This window comes from Boleophthalmus pectinirostris, unplaced genomic scaffold, assembly GCF_026225935.1.
Source record: "Boleophthalmus pectinirostris isolate CB_2022bp ecotype Guang Dong unplaced genomic scaffold, ASM2622593v1 HiC_scaffold_7, whole genome shotgun sequence".
Classification (NCBI taxonomy): Eukaryota; Metazoa; Chordata; class Actinopteri; order Gobiiformes; family Gobiidae; genus Boleophthalmus; species Boleophthalmus pectinirostris.
In genome coordinates, this window is record NW_026571473.1 from 23,600,746 (window position 1) to 23,618,477 (window position 17,732).

The 17,732-nt window shown below is 38.3% G+C and overlaps 3 protein-coding genes across 3 annotated transcripts in view; 1 reads left to right on the forward strand and 2 right to left on the reverse strand.

The window, feature by feature from the left end:
* cc2d2a (coiled-coil and C2 domain containing 2A) overlaps window positions 1-11,109 on the reverse strand; it is a 14,550-nt gene extending 3,441 nt beyond the window's left edge. The window contains exons 1-37 of the mRNA XM_055165236.1: window positions 10,922-11,109; window positions 10,745-10,814; window positions 10,448-10,525; window positions 10,238-10,376; window positions 9,970-10,058; window positions 9,803-9,904; window positions 9,653-9,724; window positions 9,369-9,572; window positions 8,958-9,117; window positions 8,516-8,652; window positions 8,309-8,440; window positions 7,858-8,067; window positions 7,668-7,774; window positions 7,405-7,545; window positions 7,132-7,288; window positions 6,478-6,737; window positions 5,745-5,922; window positions 5,256-5,409; window positions 5,046-5,193; window positions 4,541-4,679; window positions 4,259-4,462; window positions 4,071-4,163; window positions 3,911-4,002; window positions 3,629-3,643; window positions 3,054-3,221; window positions 2,941-2,983; window positions 2,764-2,873; window positions 2,526-2,622; window positions 2,340-2,438; window positions 2,086-2,253; window positions 1,538-1,729; window positions 1,362-1,451; window positions 1,148-1,261; window positions 787-921; window positions 456-578; window positions 317-375; window positions 20-197 (exon numbers count right to left, since the gene is read on the reverse strand). Coding sequence (XP_055021211.1) covers window positions 20-197; window positions 317-375; window positions 456-578; window positions 787-921; window positions 1,148-1,261; window positions 1,362-1,451; window positions 1,538-1,729; window positions 2,086-2,253; window positions 2,340-2,438; window positions 2,526-2,622; window positions 2,764-2,873; window positions 2,941-2,983; window positions 3,054-3,221; window positions 3,629-3,643; window positions 3,911-4,002; window positions 4,071-4,163; window positions 4,259-4,462; window positions 4,541-4,679; window positions 5,046-5,193; window positions 5,256-5,409; window positions 5,745-5,922; window positions 6,478-6,737; window positions 7,132-7,288; window positions 7,405-7,545; window positions 7,668-7,774; window positions 7,858-8,067; window positions 8,309-8,440; window positions 8,516-8,652; window positions 8,958-9,117; window positions 9,369-9,572; window positions 9,653-9,724; window positions 9,803-9,904; window positions 9,970-10,058; window positions 10,238-10,376; window positions 10,448-10,525; window positions 10,745-10,814; window positions 10,922-10,938 — 4,674 coding nt within the window. The 5' untranslated portion in view covers window positions 10,939-11,109. The remainder of the gene's footprint in view (window positions 1-19; window positions 198-316; window positions 376-455; window positions 579-786; window positions 922-1,147; window positions 1,262-1,361; window positions 1,452-1,537; window positions 1,730-2,085; window positions 2,254-2,339; window positions 2,439-2,525; window positions 2,623-2,763; window positions 2,874-2,940; window positions 2,984-3,053; window positions 3,222-3,628; window positions 3,644-3,910; window positions 4,003-4,070; window positions 4,164-4,258; window positions 4,463-4,540; window positions 4,680-5,045; window positions 5,194-5,255; window positions 5,410-5,744; window positions 5,923-6,477; window positions 6,738-7,131; window positions 7,289-7,404; window positions 7,546-7,667; window positions 7,775-7,857; window positions 8,068-8,308; window positions 8,441-8,515; window positions 8,653-8,957; window positions 9,118-9,368; window positions 9,573-9,652; window positions 9,725-9,802; window positions 9,905-9,969; window positions 10,059-10,237; window positions 10,377-10,447; window positions 10,526-10,744; window positions 10,815-10,921) is intronic.
* Window positions 11,110-12,023: 914 nt separating this feature from the next.
* On the forward strand, window positions 12,024-13,949 carry LOC110154844 (complement C1q tumor necrosis factor-related protein 7). The gene is made up of 3 exons (XM_020918891.2): window positions 12,024-12,149; window positions 12,837-13,073; window positions 13,207-13,949. The coding sequence occupies exons 2-3, from the start codon at window positions 12,845-12,847 to the stop codon at window positions 13,833-13,835; spliced, it is 858 nt and encodes a 285-aa protein (XP_020774550.1). The 5' UTR covers window positions 12,024-12,149; window positions 12,837-12,844; the 3' UTR covers window positions 13,836-13,949.
* Window positions 13,950-15,111: 1,162 nt separating this feature from the next.
* On the reverse strand, window positions 15,112-17,541 carry LOC129412144 (uncharacterized protein C2orf81). The gene is made up of 2 exons (XM_055165237.1): window positions 16,987-17,541; window positions 15,112-15,402 (listed from the first exon to the last, which is right to left on the reverse strand). Exons 1-2 carry the CDS (start codon window positions 17,287-17,289, stop codon window positions 15,112-15,114), a joined length of 594 nt encoding a protein of 197 aa, XP_055021212.1. The 5' UTR covers window positions 17,290-17,541.
* Window positions 17,542-17,732: the final 191 nt, after the last annotated feature.

The window sequence follows — 17,732 nt, forward strand, 5'->3', positions numbered from 1 at the left end:
GCCTGTCTCTATCTAGTACCTTGTGATCTCCCAGGAGGCTTAGCAGTTCATGGCGGTGCCCCTCGGCCAGGTCCTGTCCACCGCTCTTCTCCAGTTTGGGCAGAAACTGTTTGAGCGCACTGCAGCAGAAGCGGTTCCAGCGGGTGGCATGACGAGGACGCCACTCCATTATTTTTTCCTTTAGGATTTTTTCAATTCTGCAAAAAATAAATCATCAGTATTAGCAAACCCCAAGCACACATTTCACCAAAACAATCCCACTTTTTCAATTCAGTGCCATCTATTATCTGTACTTCACTATACAGCATTGACTTGCCTGTCTTGAAGCTCTACTGTAGTTGATTTGTCAGTGCTGTGGTACACCATCTGCTCTGGCTATGAAATATGTAATATAAAAAAAGTATTAAACACTGAAAGGGGATATCCAATAATTAAATAATATAGCAGAGCTTTACCTGAACACTGGAAAGACCCGGATGAGCAAACGACCGTGAGAAAAATGGCCGCCACAGATTTGTCTTAGAGGTGTCAAAACTCATTCTCATTGGGGAGCTGTACTGTTGAATGTTAAACCAGACCTATGAAAATTAAAGTTTTTTTTAAGTTGTACTGCAAATGTAAATGTGTAATCTTACATGGTTGCACATAGAACACAACTCTCTCATTACACATACATATAAATAAGATAAAGACAAATAAAAAAATATATATTAAATTATCCTTACAACAGTAAATAATAACATTAATTTTAAATAATATATATGCTACAGTCACAGGTTCACCCACATTGTGAGCATCCACCAGGCAGCCCACAGTCTGTAGGGGGCAGAAGGTGTCGTACTGGCCATAATGCTGTCCGCTGCTCGGGTTCCAGATCAGGTAACGATTCTGATCATATGTCAGCACATACGCTGTGGGTCCCTACAAATAAAACTGTTAACACTTGTAGTTTCCTTCCTCCAAACACAATGATAGTGGTGCCACAAGTTTGACCAATTTATACCAATTTTACACATCAGACTGCAATACTGATACCATATAACACAACAAGATAATACGGTTACACTATATAGGAATATTGGTATACATGTAATAATAATCTAGTAAAATTAATCCATTGACGCATCTGTATATTTAAATCACTCACCTCCGGTATAGCAGTCCCAATTACAAGCCAGGCTTTCTTTCCCATAAACAAGAAGTAGTTACACAACAGAACAGCATGCTCCTCCTCATCTCCCGCCAGGAACGTCAGAAATTGCTAAAACCAAATGAGAAAGAAAAAAAGAAAAATATATAAAGTATAAAAAATTGTGTGATTTTGCTAGTTGTTCTAGCATTGAAAAAGCGGGATTACTTACATCACATGTTGTCCAAAGATCACAATTACCAGAAAATGAAACTCTGTCAGGTAATGATGGAATGAGGGACACAAATCTGGCAACCATAGACTATACAAAAACAAAACAGAAAATTCATTACAGTGATTTAAAATATCACAATTTAACATCAACTTGTTAGATTTAGATGAACTGACCATAGGTTCAGTTGTGTCAGAAAGCATGTCAAGAGGGGGGTTAAGAGGTTTGATGTAGCGAGTGATGAAGACTGTTTTTCCATTGAGGTCTATGACGGTGGTGAGGCAGGGTCTGTCCGGGTGACTGCGGGCAGCTTCCCTATCAAATCTATCTGCGGCCATGAGCAAACTCTCCTCCTCTTGACTATCAAACTGAATATATGGAATAAAAGAGAGAAAGGATTAAAAAGATGAAAGTACAGTTATAGTACAGTCTAGGACTATTTGGTTAAAAATGTATGGACAGTTACCTCTACTTCCTTTAACTAGCACAAGCAGCAAAGAAAAGTAAAAACAAAAAACAAAAAAAACATGAGATATGATTGAACTAAAAAGAAATGCAAACTCAAAGCAAAGATGGCTGCAGAGTAAAACATGGCTATGTAAGTAAAGTTAGTAAAATGTTGTGCAAAAAGAAACAAAGAAATACAAAATACAAAAACTTTTGCAATGTTCTGTAGACACACAAAATGAAGTCATTTAGAATATACTACTGAATTCCCCAGTACCCTTTCCCTTATCGACTCTCCAGGCACAAGCTGAGGTTCGATGGTGATGAAGAGAGTGATAAATGCTCCTCCGCTCACACTTCCGTCATACCCATTGGGATTGTGGCTTCGCTCTTTACTGTAGCCCAGTAACACGGCAGGGGTGTTCACTTTGAAAGTCCCATCAATCTGGCCAGACAGGACATAAATTAATATTCTGTTCAATATATATGAGAAGAAAAAAAAAATCCCATGATAATGTTGATTCTTCTAACCTTGGACTGAGAGTAGATAGTGCTGAAGGGGATCTTGACTGAACCCAACCAGTGCCTCTCAATACGAGTATGGATTGACTTTTGTTTGTCACTATCACTCTGTATAGAGACAATCAGGTAATAGTGATTGAATTAAAATCAGAATAACAAACATATTTAAAAACTGCAAACACAAAATGTACTCACCGTTCCAGTTTCATGGAGAATTTCATCAAAAATGTTAATAAAAACCTCATCTTTGACTGACTGCAGGTTTGCAGTGCTGTAGTCTCCATTTGGGGCACTGGAAAAAAATCATATTCACAATTATCTTTTGGACAATTACCGACAATGGAAGGAGACAAAAAAATCATTGAGGTAATAAAGCTATTAAAATTAAAACTTTTAGCTCTTTGGGAAATTTCTTCTACATTGGAAGCTCCACCTAAAAGGAAGCTGTAGCTCCTCATTCCAGCTGGGGTTGGGCCCTTCTGCTGTTGTTGTCTGAAGCACTGTGCGCTGGAACGATACCTCCACAAAAGGCCTTACCTGAATCTAAACAAAAGTTACAATCATTTGCAACGCACAGTGCTGTATGGTTCAACTTTGATACAGATATTACCTGACAGAGGTCACCCTGAGATGTCTGTATTGGTGGCCCCTTACTAAAATGAAAGCACAATATTTGATTGATTGATTGATCTTATATATGTTTATGTTGCATTGGTCACTTACTTGTTGTGGGGTCTTCTCACAGGGATGTCGTAGGCACGGATGATGTTGACCAACAGCTTGATATCTCCGTCTGTCAGGTTTTGCGCAGTCACCTTCTTCCTCTCCTTCCTCTGGGGCTTCAGCGGGCGCTTGGGCTCAGCCAGTTTGAAAATATTTATACCCAGTAACCTGAGGGATCATTCGTCACACTGAATGGTTAAATCTTTATAAAACACTACAAGGATTTAATAACCTACATGTAGATGTAGATGTGTGTGAAAATGTATGCTTGGATTTTCTACTGACAAATTGGGAAAACCAAGTTTGACACTTTTTTTTACAAAAAAGATTCTACACACAAACATTTATAATTGTACTAGGCTTGGTCTAGGGAAAGGGTTTAAATGTACTTACCATCTACTCCATAGCAGTACTAGCAGTACTACATACAGTACATAACATATAAAACACATTTGAAATCATCTGAAGTTCAGGATCTTTTACAAACTAGGATTGTGGGTCTATTGTTAATGAGGGACTGAGTTTCTAACTGGACAGAGGGAAGATTGGGGGAAAAGAAACGGCCAAACACATACCCTGCACCTGCCCCACTGTAAAAACATATCACGCAAGAAAAATAATAAGAAATTACATTGCTAATGCAAAATATATAAGATTATAACATTGTCAGTTATTTTCAACATAGTCCAGTCCTCAACTGGGCAATACACAAGGATATAGATACCAGCTTCTGTTTGATGATTTGGTATAACACCATCATGAATGATAATTCAATGTATCTTATTTAACCACACATTTTAGTCACCCACAAAGAATTTTAAATTGTAGTGTTTTTTGTAGTGTTCTGATGCCTTTACCCAATAGTGGGGATCTCCTCTTCTACGACCAGGTCTGTGAGTAGGTAGCGATGTTTGGCAAGAAGGAATCTATTTATGACCGACTCTCTGATCTGCAAAACATTCCATGCTCATAATTAGCAAATATGGTATTTAAATTTACAGTATTATTTTTACTAACTTTTTTAAGGTAAGAGGCCACAAAGGCACGATGTGAATCCAGGTGTTGTTTGGTGTCCACGACATCCCCCTCTTTCAGTCTCTTCTCATAATCCTGTGATATTTAAAGTAACATTTAATTAAGAACATTATCCAAGCCTTTTAGTTAATCATTGGTCAGTGTGTGCAGAATGTGTAGTTTATACTTACCAGGAAAACGTTATCAGACACCTCTCTCTCAAGAGCAGGAACACATTTATAATTTCTGAACTCGGGGACACCTTGGTTCCTCAGCCTAAGCAGTTTGTATCTTTTTGAACTGTCCAGCTCTTCATCAGTGCAAAAATTAAACTCGTCTTGCAATTGTTCGAGTCTAAAATAGTCTGGAGCAGTCACCTCACCGCTACTAGCAACCTATGGATTATTAAATAGTTACCTTAGCTAGTAGTAGCAGTCGTAGATGACCCGATGTGATGATTTGAGAACACTTACTTTCAAAAGCTGCATGATGGAGGCGTTTTTTGGATCATTGGGATCCAGTCGTGACTGTTTTGCCCATTCTCCAATTTTTTTCAAGTCATACAGCCCAGACGCTCCAATAAATGAGACGGCATCAAGGTGTCCCAAACCACTAAAACACAGTGACAATTAACATAATGCAAAGTGCTGTTTTAATGATTGTTGGGCTTGTTAGCAATTTTAAGTTAGGGATGCAGGATAGATTGCTACTTTATCCTTACCATTATAGGGATTACATATTTTAACAGGTATTTTCACAGGGCGTATGTATCAAAATAAATATATCACAGCACTAGTAGCACATTTTTAGAGGTACTCAGGAGTCTGCTGCCCTCCTGATTTTGTTTTCTTTAAAGCCAATTCTATATCTTCAGCATTTTTCAAATCACATACAGAGCTTGTTTTCATATACTGTAATATCTGAAAAGCTGCTGTTTTGACCACCTACCAATAAAAGTAGTAAATGTAATGGTACTACCTGTGTGTTCCACCATATTGTTGTGACACAGGAGGAGCGAGTGGGACATCGTCATCACCAATGGCCCAGGACACACAACATGCAAGTTTTCCCGAAGTCAGCAAGGTGATTTTGTTACTGCCATCAGCTTCAAAGGACAAGGGCACATCTGAAAAAGAAGAGATGATGAATAAAACATGTTGGGCTTTTTATGGAATAAAAATTACCCACCACTTCCTACTCCTTCGTGGTCAAATGTGACTCTCTGGTTGCTGCTGAACTCAAAGTTCTCTATGGGAGCGCTGCCGGTAAGAACGGAGGGCTCTGGTACGGGTATGAAGACCTGAGTCAGTAAAGAGGATGACGTACCAGCCTCTTCAAACACCTTCAAACAAAGCAAAAGTTGAGCTTTTGAGAAAGATAAAGAAATGCTAAAAATGAACCAGTGTATGAAAATACTGCAGATCGGGGAGTTAGAGTCCAGTGCATGCATGTCACTTTTACTTTAATTGAGAAAAAGCTATTTTGTTTAGCTTTTAATTACTTTTAATAAAATACCACATCTTTCCTTTAAACACCTCTGAATGTCTGAAAACCTCTGAAACAGTCCCAAAATTGCCCATATATACAGTACAATTAAGATGTACATTTAAATCTGTGAAGAGTCAAAACATCTGTATATATCACATTACTTCGGTAATGCTTAATAAAATATTGTACCTGCAGACAGATACTTTGGGGACAGTTGATGATTCTAAGATTGAAAATTTGCCCAAAATGCACCCTGAAATCAGAGTTTAGAGCACAGCTGTCGGTTCTGGACACTTCTTTATCATTGTAGATAATTCTAACAAACAGCATACGCCTTCCAACATCCATCCTTCGAGCTACCTCGGCTCTAAACAAACACAATGAAGCAAAATGATTATATTCTTCAATTACCATACTGAAATATCATGCAGCTGTATTTGCCTTGAAGAAAAATCTTTAAAGCATGTTGGAGTTTTTGTAATAAATCTTTATTAACACCTTGGATAGCTCTCTTTTCATAGATTGCTATTTTGCCCACGAACCTGAAGAGGAATTGGTAGGCTACTTAACTTAAGATCAAGTGAGCACTCCTTGCTTCCTAAATATTTGATCATGTAAATTCAAAAGGCTGTAGCACACACAATAAATGTTGTGTTTCGTGGGCCGCTTTTCAACATTAGTTGAAGTATTGAGGAGGATTGGCATCAACTTACATATTGGTCAGTCTAAAAAGGATACAGATAAACTTTGGACACAAGGTGAGAACTGTAGACTTAAAAACTGTTAATAGAAAGTCCATTAGAGGAGTGAAAAAGAAAGGTAGGCAAAGACAACTTGAAACACAAACAGTCGGCTCTGTCAGCAGACATAAATAAGAGAGCATTCCAGGACATGTGTTCTGAAGAATTTCTTTAGGTCATACCTGGGACATTGCTCAGTGGCTGTGATGTTACCAGTTGCAGACAGCTCTGGGATCAGGATGGGCTCTCCTGGTTTTCTGCGGATCCTTGAGGCTTTTTCCCTCACGTTCTGCTCAAAGGAGTTTAAGTCTGGTTTCTCTGGAACCTCTGGTTTTGGAGGTGCCTCTTCATCAAGTGCCTCTGAATCACTGAAATCCTCATCTTCTGAATCAGCCTCTGTATCTTTCCTTTTATTCTTCATGGATTTTTTCTTTTTACCTTTCTGGATACAACAAAAATACAGGAGTCTTTTTATCATATGGCTATTTTATTGCCATTAATAACAATCAGGCAATAATCTGATAATAGTGGGTCTTCAAATTTGATGAATAATAGGAAAACAAGGCCATTCCACAGCCACAGCTCTTATAAGGTGTTCCTGATCTGTAGTCAATAACATATTTTTGTAAAGGTCTACTTTACTGTCCTCATAAAAAAAATGCATATAGGTTTTGTTATGGTGTTGGGGTAAACCCAAGGAAAAAAATAGACCAAGTAAGAAAAGTTTGTTGAGTGTATGAAGTATGTTGTGCAATAAAATAAGGAGAAATTAGCTCCTTCTCAGGCTGCAGCTACCTATGAGTCAGGTGGTGTATTTTATAATAAATATGCCGTACCTGTTTCTTTCGCCACAGTTTCCACTTATCCAACTGTGTCTTGTAGTCGTCCCACTTTCTTTTATATTCCTGTTCAGCTTCTAACTCCAACTCTATGATCTCTGCCATGATCTCCCTCTCATACTCTCGCTCATCCAATTCAGGGTCTACTATCTCTCTATACAAACAGCACGAGAGAGATTAATACTTAATGCAGAACAAAAACACTAATAAGAACAAACCAAAAGTGACCTTGTTACTAGTATTTAAATCACATTGTATGATTATTTGTACCGTCTGAGCTGGAGTCTGTATGGTGTATTGGTAAACTTCTGAAAGTCTCTCAAGGTTTTCAAGTCTTTCCAAACTTTAATAATATTCTTCAACAGAGTCCTGTCTTTCTCCTGTTCACGGTCTCGCAACTGACGCGTGTCTCTGCAACCGCCAGACAAACACACCCAAAATTATTCAGTTTTCAAAATGTGACTTTGGTGACAATTATGTATCAGCTTTTAACTGCACCTAAAAAAACTGAATAAATACTTTGCTATACTTACTTGATTTCCACGTTGTACTCTAAAATCCTCTTCTGCTGAGCCTCCGTCAAATTTTCCTCTCCGTGAATCTCAACCATATTCTGTAGTGCAGTTCTCAACCCTTTCAACTACAGATACCAAAGCACAAAACCATAAAACACATACAATATGAAAATGAATGGTTACTTTACAGTTTTTTCCTGGTGTGTACCTTCTCAGTGAGGCGCCCAGTGAGGTTATTGTGTTGCCTGTTGAGATACTGGTCATAGAGTTGGACTAGACGTGATCCCAGGACGTGCTCGCGACTGAAGAGGGGATGATGAGAGAAGATCAGTCCAGAGACGTCCACATCGAGCTGGAAGTCTCCAGCAGAGTCCCCCACTCCAGCAAAGTACGCGTTTTCTTGCTTGGACATAACTGGCTGCAAATGAATGAAGAAAATCAATTATGGATCAGAGACAGAGTTAAAATAAGATGGGTCAAAAGTAAATAAAAAAAATACTGAATTTTATTTATTTTTTTATTGTGATGATTTTGGGAAACTGAAGTCATCACACTTTAATTACATAAAATAACTGCTGGAATTGTATACTAGATAAATATATTAATATAACTGCTTGATAATATTTTTGATGTGCAACTCCTAATTCCTAACTCCTAACCTTCCTGAAGACAGTCTGTAGCGCCGGGTCCAGCTCTTCCTCCATATGAAACAAAGGAGGTCGTGTGGATGACTCTTTTATTGGATTTGGTAATGCCATTATCCTGCCATCATCACCAAACCACTTTTTCCCCTTTATAAAGAAACAATGACATTATACAAAGGTTTTAAAAGTATATACTTATCATCTTGTGTGCATGTTTATTACCTCTGCTGACTTTAAAAGACGATTCTCTAAAATATTCTCATTGGTCAAAGACACAGGGGGTCTCTCTCCAACATACAGACCCTCATCTTCCAGATAGCGAGGCTTAATGTTTTCAGGTAGTTTTACACATGTTGGAACTGCAAAAATGTAGCATACACACAAATTAAACTATTAACTGGTATTCGCTACGGAGATCACGACTATACAAAGACTAATCATGTATTTATTTAATTTAATATTTAAGAGTTTTCCCATCTTCTTCAAATGTGTCTCAAAACTTAATTTTGTCTTCTAAATCCAAACCATAATTTATAACCACACCAAAATAATTACTGTGACCAAGTTTCATTTAATACAAATTTAAGCTACACCTTTTAGGCAGTTGGAGATGCAAAGGAAAGGCAAATGACAGAAATAAAAACTGTTGGAACATAAGAAGTACCTGGCCGTAAGCTGGGTGTGAAGAGTAGCTCGCTTGCGTGTTGAAGACGCTTGTGGTATCCAATGTACTCAGCTTTCTTCACTACAATAAAGTCCTCCGTCGATTGTTCAGTCACAAATAAATTATCTCTGTCATCTTGGACAAGGGGGGCTTCCTCATTCTGCAACAGCAAGGATAAGGCATTAACAAAAAAATACATGTGAATCAAAAATAAGCCACACATTGTAATGCATACTCTCTCGAACACAGGGTTCACACACTGTGGCAACACATGGCGAGTTAAAATAAATATGAGGAAATGTTGTTGAAACAATGCCAAAGAAAACCCTTTACCAAATGATGCGCCTTTTATAAACAGCTTATTTACATATTAAACCTAAATAACTTTAGATTTCCATGAGCTTATCTTACATGATCTTCATCTTGATTTGCCCGATCTATGTCCGACTCTTCTTGCTCTTCTTGCTCCTCTTTCTCACTGTCCTCATCCTCTCCAGCAGTCCTCTGTTTGGTCGGACTTTTCTTACTCTGTTCCTCACTCTCCTCCGGCTCTGGTTCAAAGTTGAATGTAAAAAAATTATATGCTTCTTCTGCTGTCGGGATGCCAGTGTCAGTCTATTGACAGAAAGATGCAATATGTGAGTACAGTATTACATGGGTACTATAGAACTGAAAGCATTTTACACAATCCTTACCTTTCGCACTGCTTCTCTGAATTTAACTCTTGTGCTGAGGGACTGAGAGATGTCTTGCATTTCTGCATCAGGCTGTAAAATTAACCAAAATATGATTACAACATATGTATATTAAATAACTGAATATTCATAATGCATACACTTTCTCACCTCTCTGTCAAACCTCGTAACAGTTTCTCTATCTTTTAACTTCTGTAGTCGACTGGTTGGCTTGACACTGGATTCTTGCCGATGTATTTTCTCAACTCTTGTCTGAACACAAAGATTCAAGTATTAATACAAATATATAATACAAAACTGAAATGTGTAAAACTTACTCTGGCTGCTTGAAACTTCTCTTTCAAGCGCTGTGTCATCACGTCATCCAAGTGTTGTGAACCAGGAATTGGTGGAAGATTAGACAGACCTTAACAGACAAATTTTCATTAACTCTATTAAGCAGTCTATTATTTTGTACATATGTTTATACCGCATTTCTATTTGCGTATCTATGTATCAAAATATGACCAAATTAAATCTTTGTTTTGACTGAGATCTACCCACATATTTCCCATAATAATAGGTATAAAATTTAGCTTGACACACTTTTCTTGGCTCTTGGTGGTGTTGACCAAACCGCAGGTTCAGTTGCTCTCGCTGTTTCTTCAGCATCTTCATCCTTATGTTGAAAGGGAGAAATATCCTCCACTACATTTTCAGTATCCTCTTGGGACTGTTCAAGCAGCTACATAGGATGGGAGGATAAAGGTTAAGTTAATACACAAAAAGCAATATTCATTCACAAAAATATAGCACCTTTTTCCGCCTCTGTCTCTGAGCCCTGATTGTGCGTTTCAGAGTCTCTCCTGGGTCTTCATCACTGCTTTGATGTTCCTTTACAGAAATTGTATTAAATGTAAAGCTTTGGCATTATAAGAAATCATAGTTGGCAGTAAAATAAACATGCCAACTTAATCCGTTTGTTATGCATGTTTTGTAGCAACAGCATTGATTATGAAGCATTGGTTAGCATTAGCAATATTATTAATACTGGTCTCCTCTACGAATAACTTGCCATTTTGTAAGTGCAATAAAGCAGATTAGTTAGCCTACCTGGATGTCATTTTCCTTCTCTTTTCGTAGTGATTCTTGTCTTTTCTTTCTCACTTTACCCCGAGAATCGCTACAGAGAAACAGGACACCACCGTTTTTCAGGTTAACATTTACTGGCTTGATATCTGCGTAATTACAGCATATATTCAAGTAAAAAACTGGAAAGGAAAAACTTACCTCGGAGGAGACGCCATAGCGCCAAAGACGAGCCTTTTTACAAACAATGCAGCATCAGCATTAGCTTAGTATCTTGCCATATTATGGACTTGTTGCAAGCTTAGTTAGTCTTATTTTATCCCTTTATTTTTGGCTAAATGACAAAAGTAGGGCTGTATTTCCACATACTGCAAAGAAGCGCCGTTATCGCTGCCTAGTAACGCGATAAACTACCGTGAAACCTACTTTGTTGATAAATCTAACTTGAATGTGCAGCTTGCATGTTATTGGCCCAAGTTGCTGTCAATCAAAACACAGCCACGCCTTTTCCGGATGTGTAAGGATAGGCTTTTTTTTTTTTTTAGGATAGGCCATGGATCAGGGATAGGAATCCATGATCATAACAGGTTAAATGTAATGGAATAGTTCCAGTTAAAAGTAATTGAGTAAGTCTAATTACAGATAATGTCTCTACATGTTTGAGCCTTAATAAAAAGACAGCACATGTGTGTCCCAGCTTCTTTTCATTTTTTATTTTATTTACGCTTTCTCTCATTACCTTATAAAAAATATAGAGTATATGTATATATAAAGTTACCCCAAAATAAAAGTAGTAATTAATTTTACGAGAGACAAATACCAAGCTCTTTCTTTCCATATACTCCTTTGATTGCAGGCTATGTGCCTTCCAGCTAGGAAACCAGGCTATAGCTGTGCACTCAATAAAAATATTGTAATATCATGTTCAGACAATGTAACATTCTTAACACAATCAGTCAGTTTAACACATTTGAACACGAAGGCCAATATCTGATGACAATCATCAGAATGATCAAGTCTACCACTTTTTACTCACTCTTTAGGTTTACGTTAGATTCAATATGTACCCTATTTTTTGTTTTGTTAATTTGAAAAAAATATAGAAGACCTAAAACAAACTCCTCCTTTACTTAAAGATAACAAAGAACCTGACTTGTTTCTGCCTGTAGCTTATTACATCATGTGAAACATTCCATAGCCTGGTGTCTTTGTTGACACTTTGTCTTCTGAACGTCACGGCAAAGTGGAGGGAGTGGGTCAATTTTCAAGGAAAAGTCACAAATCTGTTTTCTGTGACCTTGAGTAACCAGCAAAATGTGGACACTGAGAACACCACAAAAAAATTCAGCTCTAATGGAGAATTTATCAGGATTCCACTTCTAACATCGTGGGACTGACTCTTTGCCAATGTACAGCTGACAACTCTGAGGTAAGGTTGAGACATATTAGAATTTATTCATGGACCGTTTATTCTGGTAGTTTGGCACGAAAGGGGGTTGATTGTATCTAACAAGAATTAAATCAAATTGGGATGGGATGAGTTGGGACAATAAATGTTCAAGTGTATGCTGTTTCCCATATATTCAGAGATCTGCCCTCATAAGCTCATGATGGATCCTATGCCCCATTCAACACAGAACATTATTTAATTGCCTCATTCATTTATTGACAATGCACTACACAGTGGTCTTATGAGCATATATATTTATGGTATTCTTAGTTGTCGTCTTGATTCTCATTTTCTTCCTCCCTGTGGTCTTTCAGTTACAAAGATGTTTCTCCCCTGTGCTTTATTAAAGTAATCCTGCATGGTTGTGCTGTTGTCAGAACTTGGGAATGTGGCAGTATTTGATTCCTCGGGACTATGAGGATGCACATGGTTGCTGTGAAATATCTTTTGAATTGTTAGGAATTCTTTCATATCAAATGCCATGTTCTCTAAATTTCAATTAGCTACTGAGCCAACTGTTGTTCTGGGCAGGGCCAAAGTCAGCGTGTGGTAAGTTTAGTACTTTTTACATTGAGGACAAGTGTTTCCACTTTCTTATTGATAATATAGGTTGTGTCTTACTGAAATAATGTCTCTCTGTGACAGTATTTTTCTTCGTCTCCACAGATTTGAGCATGTGGATGCTGGTGGCAGTGGCGTGTCTGTGTCACTGTGTCTCTGCTCAGCTGTCAGAATCCAGACTAAAGAAAACTCCTCTGGTCTGCAGCAGTGTCCCAGGACCCCCAGGTCTGCCAGGGAAAGCTGGTCCCAGTGGACCACCTGGGGCACAGGGACCTGTGGGCATCCCAGGTCGGGACGGACGGGACGGCAGGAAGGGAGAAAAGGGAGAAAAAGGAGAGACAGGTAGAGTGTTTACCAGTCAAATGGAAAGAAAAAAGGGTGGACATCCAAGAATCTTTCTATTCCACCGTTATCGATACGCTAAATACCTGTTGCCAGGAAAATTCCCTCTTGTCACCAGATGTTTGTATTTCAGGGTCGAAGGGCAGAGTTGGTCCCCCTGGTAAGACTGGGGAGCGTGGAGTTCCAGGCCCTCCAGGCAAACGGGGTCCTGTGGGAGACAAAGGGGAAGTGGGGCCCCCTGGTGGCTCAGGACAGGATGGACAGAAAGGTGACAAGGGTGAGAGAGGGATCCGAGGATTAGGAGGTGTTTGCAAATGTGGAAGCCTGCTTCCAAAATCAGCCTTCTCCGTGGGCATCACCAGTAGTTACCCCACAGAAAAAATGCCAATCAAATTTGACAAGATCCTATTTGATGAAGGTGGGCATTATAATCCGGAAACAGGGAAGTTCATATGTGCCTATCCCGGGATCTATTACTTCTCCTATGACATCACACTGGCCAACAAGCACCTGGCCATAGCCCTGGTGCACAATGGGCAGTATCGGATCAAGACATTTGATGCAAACACAGGAAACCATGATGTGGCCTCAGGCTCTACAGTGATATATCTGAACCCAGAGGACGAGGTTTGGCTGGAGATTTTCTACTCAGACCAAAATGGGCTGTTCACTGATGCTGGGCAGGCTGACAGCCTGTTCTCTGGGTTCCTCCTGTATGTAGACACAAACTACTTTGATACACTGGCAGAGGATTATGTGTAAAGGCTGATAAAAATGAATGGTGCTGGTCAAAGTAGCTACTGTCTATTATACTGGGCATCCAGTAGAGAAACTGACCAATAGTTATGCGAAGTTATGCAAATAAAATAAAACAAAAAGACATGTGAGGTTCAGGACTATGCCTTTAACTATTTAGTTATAAAGTATTTGTACTAATTTATTGCACAAAAGTTGTAGTGAGATTGTTACAAATATAAATTTATTAGAAAGTTTAGATGTAATCTGTACTCAGTGGGAGAGATATATTCTAATATTTATGGTTAACAATATAATAGTCTTGCCTTAAATCATTAGAACTCTACTGCACCACTACTAGATATGAACAGATCATGTTATCATGCTACATGTCTAACTCTGCGACAAGGGTTTCACCTGAGGGTCTTGAACAAAACTGGTGGATAGAAAACCTAAACAGCGATGGCTCTGCTCTAATGGGCTTTAACTTCACTGGAGGAGTTCGTGGAGGAGTTGAAATCTGGCTGAACTCTGCAGACTGAGAGAGAGTCACACCTTTAGCCAGAGTCATTGCCTCCAGTCGGATCGGTCCAGAAGAAATCACTGCTCTGTGTTTTGGTCTGACATCAACTTCACATCTTGGAGGCTTTAGTGTCCATTCAGGTTCTATGTGTTTTGGTTTTGGTGGTATGTTTTGTCTTGGTTTCCTGGATTTGGCATTTGACTCTACAATCTCATATTTAGGAAAAATGCAGTGGTCAGGGAAGCTTGCAGGATTTAGCTTTTTTATGGCTTCATGTTTGGTTAACAGATTTGATGGCACTGAGGTATTACTAACACTGGGCATTGTAATTTCATCTTCACTATTTTCAGTCTTCGAGGTCTGTTTTTCTGTGGAATGGGACAATGGGGGAAGAAATTTGCTTGGTTTGGCACGTATTGGTACTTGGTTATTTCTCTTTTCAGGTTTTGGTTGGGGAAAAATATTTTGCAATTTTTTGTTCATGACAACAGCAGGTTTAGGGTTTGTCTTCTTTGATGGTGGAGAAACTTTAGGCTGGGGCAATGCTCCTTTTTTTGGAAGTACTTCTTGCTCTACCTCTTTCTGGACAATATCTCATCCTGGTCAAAGATGAAAAAGATTTAAAATTTTTTACAGAATTTTAGTAAAAAGTACCCTTGCCTTCAATAACATTCTTGTAAAGAATAATGGTAATAAAAATAAATATTCATAATATGTTCAATACAAAATTTCAACAAAATACTCGACAAGTAAATCTGAGTGTGGATAAAGTCATACTCATTAAATAAATAATTTTCCATGAAACATGTCTGCCAAATGAAACATCCTAACATTATTCCAGGAGAAGATTTGTTGCTGTGGCCATACCTTTGGTGAGATGGGTCGCAGTGGAGTAGAGGGGATCACTATCGGTACACAACCCTGGGCCCAGGCATCTGTTTCAGCTGGAGGAGGCTCAGAGTCCTCAGGCAGAACCTCCTCAGCTCCATCTCCCTCATCTCTGCACAGAAAATGCTGCTCCACAATCTGCACCAGGTGCTTCTTCATCCAGTTTGTAGTATATGAGCACAGCTGAATGACAAAAATATAATCAACAGTAATTCGGTCAATAGAGCATTCAAGATTCCCACTTCTGGTCAGTGACCCACTTCTTGACCAGTGAATAGTGTCTTTGAAATGGTAAAGTTATGTGGTCTTGGTTTAGTGGATATTGCAATATGTATATATGGTTTTATAGTAATATTCAATAAATATAGGTATAAGAGACCAATATTATGTATATATATATATATATATCATAGTGTATAGTCGTGAATGAAAGAAAAATCAACAATTATCACTGAAATAACTTGAAATATATAAATATATAAATAAAATATACTGAAAATTGTCCTACAAAAATCAAACATTGCTTTTCACCTGTGGTTCAATAGAATAATTAAAAATAATAATAATAATAATAATAATGAAGCTGGCCTGGACAAAAATGATGGTACCTTTAACTTTATATTTTGTTGCACACCCTTCTGAGGCAAACTCTGCAATCAAATGATTTCTGTAACTGTCAATGAGACTTCTGCACTGGTCAGCTGGTATTTTGACCCATTTTTCGTGAGCAAACTGTTCTTGTTGTCTCAAGTTTAAAGAGAGCCTTCTCCAGACAGCATCTTTCAGCTCCTTCCACAGATGTTCAGTAGAATTGAGATCTGGGTTCACATAAGAACACTCCAGAACAGTCCAATGTTCTGTTCTTAGCCATTCTTGGGTGTTTTTAGCTGTGTGTTTCATTATCCTGTTGGAGGGACCCATGACCTCCAAGCTTTCTGACTGAGATTTGTTTTGATTTCATCTTATCAAGACATTTTGCCAGATGCAAAAAGACAGCCCAGAACAGAACCAATTTTCAGTTGGACAGTGTTTTGGTTGTGCTTCATTTTGCTGATGTGTACCTTTCTTCAAGACATGTTAATTTTTTTGGTTCCTTCAGGAACATGTCTCTCTTCAATTTGTCATTTTTTCTCTTTTGCCACGTCCAGGGAGGTTGGCTTCATTCTGTGGACCTTAAACTTCTGAAGACATGTATAACTCCTGACACAGTTCTCTTCTTCTCTTTCTCTGGTCCATGTTTAGTGTTGTCTCCATCATGTCTCCAAACAGAACAGTGACACATGTCACTCTTTAAACAGGCAGACTGACTGAGGACAAGTTTGAAGACACCTGTGATGCAGATTAGAGGACACACCAAAGTTATCATGTCCCTATTGTCCAGTTACTTACAATCTTTTCTAGGGGTACCATCCTTTTTGGTCAGGCCAGTTTCATTAGTTTAAAAAAAAAAAAAAAAAAAAATTCTGTTGAAGAACAATTCAAAAACAGTGTCTGATTTTCATTGGTTATTTTTCAGTAAATTTGTATTTATTATTGAGTTGAGTTGTTGATTGTTGATTACCAGAGGGGTTTATATGGATATATATATATATATACATACACACACACACACACACACACACACATGCACACACACACACACACATATATATATATATATATATATATATATATATATATATATATATATATATATATATATACCAAACATTACCTGGCAGTGTTTTATGTGAAATGTGTGTGAATAATATTGAGCATTTCACTTACCTGTTGTCTGATTACTGCTCTGAAACACCCATCCATGACCTTGTCGAGTAATATCTCCATGAATTCTGCTACTGCCTCCTCTGCCTCCTCATATTCCGGCATCTCTGTCCATTGTGACTGAGTGAAACGGCCTGAGAGCAGCTCCTCTGGTTCTGAGTCTGGTTCCGGACGCCCTGCTGCTGACTTCCGGGACGCAGCTGACCGGGGCATCCTGACCACAGACATGAAAGTGTCCAAGAGCCCTTTCTGAAGATATCTGTAAACAATCACAACTTTTAGATTTGCATCTAAGAACAAATCCATTTAATTTCACCCAGGCTTAGTTTCACAACGTTAAGTGACAATTTCATTGTTAATATGAGTAAATCTGGTATCGTACTAATCTGTGTGTTTGTTAGGACGGAAGTATGACTTCTTACTTTCAAAGCATAAAGATTTTCTCAGTTACAAAGACACACTATTTAACAGATTCATTTTTTTTTTTAAATAAGGTGAAGTTATCAGATGATGTGAAGATATCAGATGATAAAACCCTGCTCGTTTAGCCTGGCCCAATAAAACGTGACAAAAACAAGCACAGTTTTGTCTAAATGTGTCTGTATCTTTTTACCTGCAGAGGTTAGGCTCGTTGTTTCAAAGCTCTGTCCCTGGGATTAGAAGATTTAACCCCAGACACAATTATAAACTTTAAATTCTAACTAGCATTAAAATTCGCGTTAGCAGAACATGTTTACGGCATGTTGCCT